Here is a 12,088-nt window from a genome sequence, read left to right as displayed (position 1 = left end):
AAGGCAGACCCCGGCCCTGCCTCCAGGAAGCTGGCAAGGGCTGCAGACGGACCCTGATCACGACCCACACGTGGGTCCTCTTGGTGACAGTGGCGGCAAGGCCCGTCCGCTGCCTGCCCTCACCTCTTCTCACTCCCTCTGCTCCGGCTACACAGGCTTCTTTGCTATCTCCGACTCCGCAAGCCCAGTCCTGCCCCAGGGCCTTTGCACAGCTCTTTTCCCTGCCTGAGAGGCTCTGCTGGTCCTCGAACAGCCAGTTCTTTCCTGTCTCCTTCCCGTGATGTGGTGTGGCTCAGGCTGGAGCCTGACCACCCGGAATTGAGTCCGTCCACCCCCAGTTTTCCCTGGGTGACCTCAGGCAGCTGACCTGGCCTCTCTGAGCCTCAACGTCCACCTCTGTTAGTGGAGGGAAAGCTAGTACCCAGCTCCTGGGGCTGCAGGGAGCATTAGGTGAGTTAATACATGGGGCATCTGCTGTGCTGGCCCCACTGGACAAGTGCAGTAAATAAACTTCGGCTCCTGGTCACTGTTCCCGCTGCCCCCGGCTGCTCCCAGGAGCTGACACGGCTCACACAAGCAGGCTGCACCCCAGGCTCCTGCCCCCCTTGGCCTCCTCATTGGGACTCCTGGGGCCAGCACCAGGGAGGAGGGAGCGGGTGCTGGTGCCGGCGGCCCTGCCGAGTGCCAGGCACGTGTCCCCACGCCGGGGTGGTGAAGGACGGCACTCGTGGCCACTGGGGGAGTGAAGGGATTAAGCCAAGCAGGGTGGGACCTATGAAAGGGCCAGGGGAGGAGAGAGCCAACTTCAGTCCGTGGTCAGGGAGGGCCTCCTAGAGGAGGTGACTCGTGACCCAGGCCTGAATGGTGAGATGGGGATAAGCGGTCCAGGTAGAGGAGAAGGCTGTGCAAAGGCCGTGGGGCAGGACTGGCCACTCGTGTGGTGGGAATGCAGTGAGTGAGGGGAGAGAAGGAGGGGAGGGCAGGGAGGGCGTCCACTGGTCACCTCCTCACCCGTCATTTGTGCCATCAGGGGCCACGTTGAAACCCCGGGTACATCAGTTAGCACGTGCTGTAAAATGAATCACCCCAAAGAGTAGTGGCTTTCAGCAATAATGAGCATTTGTGGTCTCGCGGCTTCTAGGGGTCCGGAGTCTGGGGTGGCTTAACCCCAGACCTCGTGGCTTGGGGTCTCCGATGAGGTCACAGTCGGGCTGTCAGCCTCCCTGCGTCATCTGAAGCTCGACCGGGGCCGGGGGAGCTGCTCCCCACATGGCCGTTGGCAGGAGGCCCAGCTCTGCGGGCCACTTGCGCGTCCTCATGGCGTGGTATCTGCTCCCCCTCAGGGAGCGATCGTGATGGCGACAGTGTCCTTCATGGCCCACCTAGAGGTGGCCGCTCCCACCGCAGCCGTGGGGGAGGTGGAGACGAGGCCCCCTGGAGGCTTCCCTCCCAGCCTCCCACCTTTCTGAAAGTTGAGGCTTGAGGTGAGCGGTCAGTGGTCGCCTGCAGGCCCCAGGGGATGTGAGTGGCTGGCGTGCTGTGTGCCAGTGAAACATTATCTACAAAGGAGGCGGTGGCGGGTTTGGTCCGTGGGGTGCAGAGCGCTGGCCTGAGGGGTGTCAGCCGGTACCCCCTCCGCGCCTGTCTTCCTTTAGGTGAATTGGGCTTCTCTCTCAACACAAAGCATCCTATATCCCTTCTCTGAGCCTCAGTTTGCCCCTCTGAAAAGAGAGGAGATGGGCATGGCTGGGGACAGGCCGGAAGCCCTGCAGGCCGTGGGACTGTGTGTGAGGCAAGTGTGTGCACTCTGTTCCCTGTGCTTTTCCCTGCGGTTCCTGGTGGTGCCCGCCCTCCACCTCCTCCAGGCAGCCCTCCAGGTTTCCACTGGCGGATGCTCGCTGAGGCCTGCCCCTGCCCACCCTGGCTGCTGCGGTTGCCCAAGGGGACGGGGAGTAGGCCCACCCACAGAGCTATTTGGAGCCAGGACACCATGGAAGGCGGACTGTCGTGCAGGAGGGAGGGTCGGGGAGGGGGCACAGGCAGTGTCAGGGCCTGGGGCCCAAAGCCCGGAGGGAGGCTGAATGGGGAAGACCAGATCGAGGACCCCGGGCTGAGCGCTGTGAGCAGGAGGGAGGCGCCAGGCTGTGGGCCGGGTGGGGGCTGGAGGGGAACTGGGTGCGGGTGCCCCCACCGCGGTGCTGGGCTCCGGGAGAGGAGCGGAGCCGCCCGTGATGGCGAGAGCGACCCCGGGCGGAGAGCTTGTGGGCACGAGGGGCTGCGCAGAAGGTGGCCCCGGCTCAGAGAGGGCGCCGAGCAGGCGCGTCGGTGCCCAGGGCAGAGCCACAGTCGCCATCAGACGCGGGGAGAGCCAGCGCTCCGTGCCAGGCCAGCGCTGGGCCCGGCGGGGCCTCTGTCCTTGAGGAGCCCCGTCGAGGGGACGAGGGGACGGGAGCAGATGGCTGTGGACGCAGCGCCTGGGGCTGGAGCAGCTCCACCTGGAGGGTGGGGGAAGCCACAGAAGTGCTCCAGGAGGAAGCTTCTGGAAGCCCAAGAGGACGGGCTCGCGGAGTCTGCAGGGACCCCGTGCACGCACATCCTCAGGAGCCCGCGGCTCCACGGCCTGGAACCCGCCAAGACCTCCGGGCCTCAGTCTCCCCGGCTGCACCGTGGGTACAGTGACGGTGCCCCCCGGGGGCATGGGGACGGCCGGGGACGCGCGGGCTCGTGGCTTTTTAATATGGGGACTTCAAACCAAAGACGAAAGTAGAGAGGATCGTCCGATTAAAGATACTTGGGTCACGAAATATTGCAAATACCCAGAAAATGCTATAATGAACACCCACCTACCACCGTCCCCCAGCGTCCCCCACATGGCTGACGGGCCGGATCACCTCTGGGGGGCCGTCCTGGGTGCTCTGGGGGGCTGAGCAGCATCCCTGGCCCCACACACTCGATGCCAGGAGCCTCCCCAGTGTGACAGCCACAGATGTCCCCAGACACCACCCAGTGTCCCCTGGGGGCAGGACACCCGTCCCGGCCGCCAGACCTCTGATCCTTCACGGGGAGTCCGTGCCGACCCCTAGTTTAAGGATGAAGAAAAAAGAATGGGTTTGGCCTGCACAGAAGGATTTTGTTGTTCGGTGCTTTTCTTAATAAGATGTTAAAGGAAATGATAAATAAGATGTTAAAATCTTTTCTTGTTAAACAGTGTAGTTAGATAAAGAGCCAGGCCTTCTGTGGCATGTTGTCTCCGAGACGGGGCCCCGCACCCTCGACGCCGCTGTTTGGGGTTAATGAGCAAGTGAGCCAGCAGAAGGTGGTTGGGGAAGTTGTTACTGGGACATTTTTAATTCCTCACCCGATGCCGTCCACACTTGCCCTCCACACGCCGTCGCGCACGTGGGCCCAGCGCCACACGTCCCTCCTTCTGGGCCCGGTCTTGGTGGTGGACCCACTGTGCACCTGACGGGGGTCAGCCTCCCTTCCTCCCCTCCACTGGGGGGGGTCTCCTCATCCTGGCCGCCCTCTCCGGGGTCTCTCTAGATCCTTGCCCCCCTCTCCACCCCTCCCTCCCCTGCCCAGCGCCATTCAACTGTAGGTATTGTGCTCCTACTGTGTGCCAGGGGTCGGGCCAGGTGTTGGGGAAGGCGGCCACGAACAAGACAGTCCCGGTCCCTGCTCTCCCGGGCAGGAGCAAGTAATAAAGAAGTTCGCTTCAGAGAGTAGTAGTAGCCCTGGGAAATAAACTGGGTGTGGTAGAGGGGCGGGTGTGGGAAGGGACCCGTGTGGTCAGGGAGGTCTCCCTAGGAGGTGACGTTCAAGCTGAGAGCCAAGTGAGGGAGGACGGGAGCCAGTCAAGTGGAGATGTAGGGACAGTGTGTTCCAGGCAGGGGGCACGGCAAGTGCAAAGGCCCTGAGGTAGGAACGAGCCTCCTCAAAGGTGTGATGAGTGAATGTGTGTGAAGCCTGTGGCACGGGGCCTGGCACGGTGGTGGTCCGTGGTGTCGGCTGCTAGCTGGGTGATCACTCACCTTCCTTGGGCAGAATCTGCTCAAAAGATGTGTTTGTCCAAAGCTTGAAGACACTTGGCATCAAAGGTCAAAATTCGCCTTTAACGTGGAGGGAAAACATTTTATCACGACAGCTTTCAGGTGCGCTGAGAGTTGAGCGAATTGGACAGCAGACGCGTCCCACTTAGCCCGTGGCCCCCGAGACTGGCGCTTTGCTGTATTTATTTCATACCCGCTCCGTGGCCCCCCATCCGTCTGACTTTCTGGATGGTTTCCGAGTCGCAGACGCACTCGTCCCACCCGCCACCGCCCAGGCGTGTGTCTCATTAACCAGAGTTTGATATTTTCCAGCGTGTTCTTTGCGACGTTAGTTACTCTGATCAGCTATTAACTCTGGGATTCTCGGCCCGAACCCTGGTGCTAAAGTCCAAGACGACGCAAACACCGGAAAGTTCTCTCTTTCCGTGTCGCCGAGCGGGACCCGCGGATTCACACCTGGTCAGTGTCACACCAGGTACAAACCTGGTGAGGGGCCATTAGCAGCCACTGGGGCTTTGGTGCCCTGGGGCCTTCCCACCGTCGGTCTGTTGATCGGAGGCGCCTGCCGTGGACAGACCCACCCGGGAGCGGCGGGGTGGCAGAGCGGGTGGCGGGTGCGAAGGGCAGCGGCTCCCGAGTCCCCTCGTCTCCTCTTGCCGCGCTGGCCGCCTGACCTCGCTGAGTCATTGGCCTCCTTGCTCCGTTTGGCTCTGACGGTTGGCCAGTAGGTTCTCTGGATTTAGTAAAATTCTGGCTTTTCCTCTCCCGCCTCCATCCCATTTCTTTTTCTGCTCTTATTGCGTTGGCCGCGCCCGGCGTGTGGTCACAGTGGGCGTCGGCTGGGAGCTTTGCTGTCTGCCTGTTTGCACGCGCCCCAGCCCCACTTTCTTTTTCTCTCTGTCCTGACTCTCGTTTCCTGACTGTCCTGGATGTGACCTCCAGGCCGAGTCTCGAAGGCTCTCCTGGATTGGGAGATGCGAGCAGCGCGTTCCTCAACTTCAACTCGGGGTCACTGCCTCCATTTCTCCAAACCCCTGCTTCCCCAGCACAGAAACGGCAGTCACGAAATAGGGTCACTAAGTCGGTGGGGTCTGGCTCAGGGGTCCCCTGGCCGCCGTGGGAGTGGGCACCGCAGGGCGAGGGTGGAGGAAGCAGCCGCCCCGTCCAGGCGAGCGAGGGTGCAGCCCCGTGTTTCCAGATCTGCTTGTGTTTCGAGAAACCGAGGTCTTTCTCCCAAAAGCCCTGGGTCTTAAGGTTGCCTCGGCGTCCGCCAACCCTGTGGGCCAGCCAGGGTGTTCCGGTGGCGTGAGCAAGGGAGGTCCTGTGTTTGCGCACCTGTGTTCACGCCTCCGCCTGTCACCTCCCGTGGGGACCGTCGGCCTCGAGTCCCCGTCACTTCACGTGGTCTGTGTGGAGCCCAAGATGACCCGAGGGGCCCGGCTCGCACGCGTTCTCGGCAGCACCGTCTGAGTCCCCCTCGCTGTGCCTCGGTGCCCCCAACTGTGACACGAGGCTTTCAGGAGCAGCCACCTCTCTGGGCTGGGGGGAGAGTCTGTGGGAAGGGGACACTGGCCATGTCTGGGGACTTCTGCGGGTGTCACACTGGGGGAGCTCCTGGCATTGAGTGGGTGAGGCCGGGGATGCTGCTCAGCCCCCCACAGCGCCCAGGACGGCCCCCCAGAGAGTGACCCAGCCCCTGTCACAGTGCCGAGGGGGACCCTGGACTAGTGACTGGGCTTTGGGGGAGCCTGGAGCCCCAGACTGTTGGCACGTGGTGCCTTCTGTCAGGAGAGCAGGGCATCTGTGTCACGGCGGCACGGCCGGTGGTCCACGATGAGGGAAGAGCAGAGGTTGGGGTCTCCATTCGCGGCTTTGACCCGGTTGGACGGCCATTCCGTGTTCGCTGGGTCACGTCCTCAGGGCCTTGGACTTGGCCGTGTCTGCGTCTCATTCTCCAGCCGTGGGTTCTGACGAAGGTCTCTGTCCAGGACGGAGTGGCTGCAGGGGTAGCTGGCCGGTCCCCGTGGAAGGGGCGCCCGCCTCCCCAGGTCCGCAGCCGCCATCTGGTTTCAGGACCTCATTTCAGGACAAGGAGGCCGGGGCCCCGCACTCCCTCGCTTTGCAGTATCACTGACCGCCAGGACGGAGCCTGGAGAAGGTTCTGGATGACGCACGGCCTTGGGCACTGTCTTTGCTGCTAAAGGGAGTCGCTTCCACCCCTTTCAAGTGCACAGTTCAGTGGCAGTTAGTTCACTCACTGTGTCGTGCACCCGTCGCCACTGTGGTTGCAGAACATTCCATACCCCCAAAGGAAGCCCTGTCCCGTCAGCATCACCCCCACCCCCTCCCAGCCCCTGGCGCCCATGAGCCTGCTCTCTGTCTGTGGATCTGCCTGTTCTGGACGTTTCCTGTCAATGGGGACACGCGCCGTGTGTCCTTCTGTGTCTGCTTCTTTCCCTGAGCGTTGTGTGTGCAGGTCCGTCTGCGTGCGGCTGTGTCGGGGCCTCGCTCCTCCTGGGTCCGGGTTCCTGCCGCCTGGGTGTGTCTGACGCTTCTTTTATGGAGCAGGTCCCAGTTGGCAGAGGCGCTGGAAGCTCCAGGCCCTTTCTCCCGCTCCCCGAGTTGTCCCTGGGGACTGACTGCCCGTTCCTTCTAGAAGCGCCCTTGGCCCGTCAATGGATGGTTAGCTGTGGCTGCGTAACAAACCGCCCCCAGCTTGGGGGCTTCCGGCAGGAGCTCTGCCTGCGTCTGTGCGTGGCCTCCAGCAGGGACCCGCCGTGGACCTCGGGCCTCAGGTGTCCCCGGGGTGGAGCCAGCAGCTGCCAGCCTCCCTTGCTCTCCTGTCCCTTTGTCACTGTCTGTTGCTCCGAGACGTCACGTGGCCGCAGGGGCCCCTCTCAGTCGAGCAGGAGTCTCTCCCACAGTGGCTGGAGCATCCGCACAGTCTGCTCCCCGCAGGCCAGCCTGGCCAGACTGAGGGTTGGCGCTGCCCCCCAAGGGTCCCTAGGTCCCCAGGTCCCTCCGTGATTGCCAGCTGGCTCTGTGCCCGGGGTCGGGCCTGCACTGCGGGAGCCCCAGGCCTGCCAGCCCCTTCCTGCTGCTCGGGGAGGTGAGGGCGCCCGGCCCGCCTGCCTTGTCCCTGTGCTCACTCGTTTGTGTGAGTCGCAGCCCGGCCCCCAGCTGGCAGCCGCCCCTGCGCCCCGCCCGCGGTGACTCTCCATCTCTGTGCTCAGGGAGCCCTGCAGGCAGCCGGCGGCGGGTGACAGCAGACCTGGCCCCCGTCGTGGGGGAGACACAGTGCACAAGCGCCGGGGGGTGCCATGTGCCGGGAAGACCGGGAAAGCTGGGGAGATGAGGAGGGTGCCCTCAGAGGGACTGTTTTGGGTGAAGTGGCCGGCGGATGGCCTCTCAGAGGGAGACACTTGAGCCAGGTCCTGAGTGGAGCAAAGAAGCAAACCCTGCAAGGGGCTTGGGAAGGGCGGTTCAGGTAAAGAGCACAGCTTGTACAAAGGCCCTGGGGCAGGCCTGGGCTTGGCGTGTGGGAGGAACAGTGAGGAGGCTGTGTGGCTGGAGCCGAGGGAGGAGGGAGGGCAGGGTGGGGACGGGGCAGGTCGTGCGGGGCCTGGGGGTCCAAGGGGAGGACTCGGCTTCTCCCAGAGGGAAGGGAGCCTGGAGGGCTGCGGGCAGAGGAAGTGGGACTGACTCACGGCTCCCAGGTGCCCTCTGGTGGGGGCCATGGGGAGCATAGACTGGGGGGCGGCGAGGGCGGAGGGGATGGCGCTGGTCCAGGGGGCAATGCTGAGCTAGAGGAGCAGGGAGCAGCGGACAGATCTGCATAGACGCGGAAGGTGGAGCCGGGTGGTTTTGCTGAAGGACAGACGTTCAGGCCCTTCCCCAGGGCCTGGGGACCCACGTTCTTTCAGGAGCTTTCTCCGCCTCAATTTCTACATCAGACAAACGTGGAGAAGCTGCTGCTGCTGAGGCTTCTCTGTGTGCAGAGGGGAGAGGAACGGGTGTGTGTTACCGTCCCTCAGTCAGTCAACAAGCACGTGTAGGTGTCTGCTGAGGGCGGGCCGCGCACAGCTGAGCCAGGGGCGGGTCGGCCCGGCCTGCTTTCCGCTCTGCAGCGCCTCGCGCCCCCCTCCCCGGTCTATTTTTAATACTGAATTTCCTTGAAGCCAGGGTGGCTCATCAGCAGATAACCAGTCACGTCCCCAGAGGGGCGGACAGAAAAGGAGGAACTCCGGAGAGTGATGAGGGCGCAGACGCAGAGCGAGGGGTGTGACTGCAGGGGAGGTGCCCAGGGAGGCCCCTCGGGGGGGGGGGAATGTGGGGCTGAGACCTGCACGTCGAGGAGCCATCCTTGGGACGAGCTGGGAGGGTGTTTGGGCCAAGGGAACGGACTGTGCCAAGGTCCTCGGGCAGGCCTGCTCATCCTCAGAGGCCACATGTCTGTACCCTCCCCGCCTCTGTGCTCTGCTCCAGCTGCGGGCTCTGGTGGAGTCAGTGTGGCCACGGGTCCGAGGGTCGCTGGGTGGCGGCCGCTGGGTGGCATGGCCGGGCAGGCAGGGGGAGCGGAGGGGAGGGTGCAGGGGTGCTGTGTGGGGGGGATCAGGAGCTGGGCACCCACCCCCTCAGGCAGAAAGCCCCGGAATGAGGGACTGGGAGCTGCAGGTGGGCATGGCTGGGTGGGCTCCGGGCTCAGGGGCCCTGGGTGGGCCAAGGAGGGGACACCCTGGGCAGCTGGCTCATGTCTCTGATGCCAGGGCCCCCAGACGAGGCCTGGAATGTTCCGCCCTGGTCCACACCAACTTCCTGCCTTCACTCCTCTTCCTTCCCCCACACCCCAGACGCAAACCAGCAATTGTTCTGCTGTGGGACCGCCAACGAAAATATTATGTCGGCTTTCCAGCACCTTCCACCACTCGCTTGAGTTGGCCGGGCCTCGGGATGGCCAGGAGCCCCCTATGTCTGCCGTGGACACACGTGGCCCCTGTGACCCCCACGTGGCTGGCGTGGCCCTGGCCAGCCGCCATCAGCAGCCTTCCTGGCCCGGGCAGGTGACCCGGCCTCGGTCTGTCCTCTGGTGGGCCCTGTGGCCGTGACCATGGCCTTGGGCAGCCACCCCCCCAGCCTCAGTTTCCCTCTCTGGCCTTCTCCTGGGGGTCTCGACACTGGTGCCTGCACAGGTGGTTGGCTCAGGGACTGTGGCTGCGGCTGAAAGGACACGAGTCCCCACCCGGGTTGGCCTGGCCACGCCCACAGCTCAGTGTCCTCTCGGCTTGGTTTTTGTTAATTATTGAAAGATAGTTGATAAATCATAAAATTCACACTTTTATGTGTGCAATTCAGTGTTTTTTGTGTCTTTAGAATGTTGTACGACCGTCACACCTCTGATTCTAGAACATGCCTGTCCCCCCCAAGGAAAACCCGTCCCCGTTAGCAGCCCCTCCCCCTCCCCCAGCCCTGGCCGGGCGGGCGGGTGTTAGAAGAGGACAGAGCAGGTCAGTGAGCCTGACCCCTGACCCCTCACCTGGGCCTGCCACACCTGCGACCCCCAACCTTTCCCCCCCCTACCCGCACCCCCGTCCACCCTCGGGGCTCCAACCCCGTCTGCACCCGACGACGCCCACAGTCCTGACTCCCGCCCGGGCCTCCCCTGAGCCCCAGATGCGGGGTCCAGCGGCCCCTCGACGGGCCCCAGTGGTGGGGGGGGCTCCCGCTCCGCCCGGCCAGGCTGCCCCCGCCGCCCCCCGCCCCCCGCCCCCGGCTCCGTCCTTCCGCTGATGCTCAGTCCGCGTCCCGAGTCGCTTGCCGCCTGCTTCTCGCCCCCGCCTGCGCCCGCCCCCGCCCCCCGCGTTGCCCGGGACCAGCGCCGGCCCCTCCTCCTGGTCCCCGCAGCCTGAGCTCCTCGCGGCCGCCGCCAGAGGGCGCCCGGAGCCCGAGTCAGGGCCGCCTCCGCCCGCAGCCCCCCAGGCTCCCGTCCCTGGGGAGAAGCCGAGTCCTCCTTGCTGACCGGCACCCGACCTGTGCCGCGGGTCGTCTGCGGGCTCCCACGCCCTTTTCTAGACCATTCTCCGCTCCCCGTCCCGGACTGGGAGCCCTTGTCTGTCCTCGTCTCCACTTGCCTCCCCGGAGGCGACACCTGTAGACACTCGGTGTGTGTTTCCTGTTGCACCTGTCACACATCCTCACACCCTTGGGCTAAAACCACACGGTCCTGGGGTCAGGAGTCTGACAGGGTCCCACGGGGCTAAATTCCCCATGAGGGCAGGGCGGGTCCCGGTGGCCCCAGGGGAGGAGCATGTCCCGCCTCCTCCAGCTTCCAGAGGCGCCGCGTCCTGGTCTCGGGGCCCCTTCCTCCGTCTGCACGGCCCGCAGCGCAGCGTCTCCATCTCGGCCTCTGACCCTGGGATGATCCTGGGCCCTGGTGGGCTGCGCTGTCACCCCCCATCACCTGATTCCTCCATGGCCCAGGCGTCTCTGGTGAGGGCGCCGAGGGACATGGCTTGTGTCAGTTCAGAGTCACGCACTTGTCTGTGACCAAGAACCTGATGTCTTCGGGGTAAACAGTGGCCTAGAGTCGGGCACCCTCTCCCCGCTGCGTCTCCCCTCCTCTGGGGAGGCCCAGGCCCCGGCCGTGGCCTTGGGGGCGCCTGGTGTCCAGCCTTCCCACCGTCTCGGCCTGTCCTGTCTCTGTGCCCATTTCCCACGAGGGGTCCCCGTGACAGTCCAGGGGCCCAGGGTGCCGAGTGAGGTGGTGGGTGCTGCGCCCGCGTGTGAACGGGGGACATGGGCGGCCTGGGCCCGCTGCCTGAGGTCTGAAGTCTCTCCCTTCTCGCCCTCAGGTTTGGCCCAGAAGAAGACGGCCCCGATGGAGGTGAGTGTTCCCTGTGGGCCCCTGACCCGCCTCCTTCCAGAACATGGATGAGGGAGCGCCTGGCCCTGCCTGTGTCCCGCTCTGTGGCCTCAGGCAACTCGCTGCCCCACTCTGGGCCCAACGCTAACGCATGTTGTCAGGCGGGTGACAGTCGCATCTGTCCTGCCAGCATCCTGGTTTGAGGGTGGGCGCAGGGGGTGAAGCCCTGGGCCCACGAGGGGGACACGAAGCCTGGGGGGGCTTGAGGGGGACAGGGAAGCCAGGTGTGCACGGGGTCCCCGAGGGGCTCCTGGAGGGCCTGGCGGGTTGGGGCTGTGTGGACGTGGTGCCTGGTGGCAGCACCCTACCCTGCACAGGCGTGGTGGTCCCTTCCTGCCCCATTCCTGCCATCGGCCCTTCTCCCGGCCGAGCCCGTCTGGGCCGCCGTCCCCGGTTCAGGCGCCGCAGTGCCGTCCCCGGCCTTTGCCGTCTCTCCTGAAAGTGGCCTACGGGGCGTCTGGCCCCGTGTTCCCATGCAGCTGTCCTAGCAGGGGTCCCCCACCGTCCCAGCAGGGAGTCTAGGTCCCCTCGGAGCCCGCTCTCCTCCCCCGGAACACCTCTGCCACACCAGGGCCTCAGAGGAGGGCTTGTCCACCTGCTGGGTTGCGGGGGCGTCCCGGCCGAGGGCTGGGGAGCAGGGGCGCCCACTCCTGTCTGCTCGGCTCTGGTCCCCAAGCTGGCGCGTGTCCCCCAGGCCCCCATGGCCCCTGTCCCCAGCCTCCCTGCAGGGTCGCACAGGGGGGTGGTGGCTTCCACACGAGCTTGTTTGCACGGCCCGTGTCACGTCTGCCACAGTCCCCGTGGGCCCGCGGGACCCCCTTGGGGAGGAGATGCTGTCACCATTTTTCCAGCCCAGGAGTCTCACCTGGCTTGTCCTGCCCCCAGGGGACACTGGGTCATGTCTGGGGACATCTGTGGCTGTCACACCAGGTGTCTCCTGGCATCGAGAGGGTGGGGCCAGGAATGCCCCCAGCGCCTAGGACGCCCCCCGGGAGTGACCCGGCCCCATGTTAGCCCTGCCCAGGGGGCCCTGAGCTGAGCTCCTGGCTCTTCTCCAGGAGTCAGCTGTCCTGTCTGGTGGGGGCCCCTCTGGAAGTGGGGTGTTGCCCATGGGGTGTGG

The 12,088-nt window shown here is 64.9% G+C and overlaps 1 protein-coding gene across 9 annotated transcripts in view; it reads left to right on the top strand.

Moving 5' to 3' along the window:
• PIP5K1C (phosphatidylinositol-4-phosphate 5-kinase type 1 gamma) overlaps positions 1-12,088 on the top strand; it is a 48,553-nt gene that overhangs the window by 11,839 nt on the left and 24,626 nt on the right. For 6 of the 9 annotated variants that reach the window (XM_070491720.1, XM_070491718.1, XM_070491717.1 and 3 more), the window contains exon 2: positions 10,898-10,929. In XM_070491720.1, coding sequence (XP_070347821.1) covers positions 10,898-10,929 — 32 coding nt within the window. Of the gene's footprint in view, positions 1-4,383; positions 4,509-10,897; positions 10,930-12,088 lie in introns of those variants that run through there. The other 3 variants (XM_070491721.1, XM_070491719.1, XM_070491722.1) reach the window with 2 other exon arrangements.

The sequence above is a fragment of the Equus asinus genome, chromosome 20 (assembly GCF_041296235.1).
Source record: "Equus asinus isolate D_3611 breed Donkey chromosome 20, EquAss-T2T_v2, whole genome shotgun sequence".
Taxonomy (NCBI): Eukaryota; Metazoa; Chordata; class Mammalia; order Perissodactyla; family Equidae; genus Equus; species Equus asinus.
This window is presented reverse-complemented; position numbering and strand designations above follow the sequence as displayed.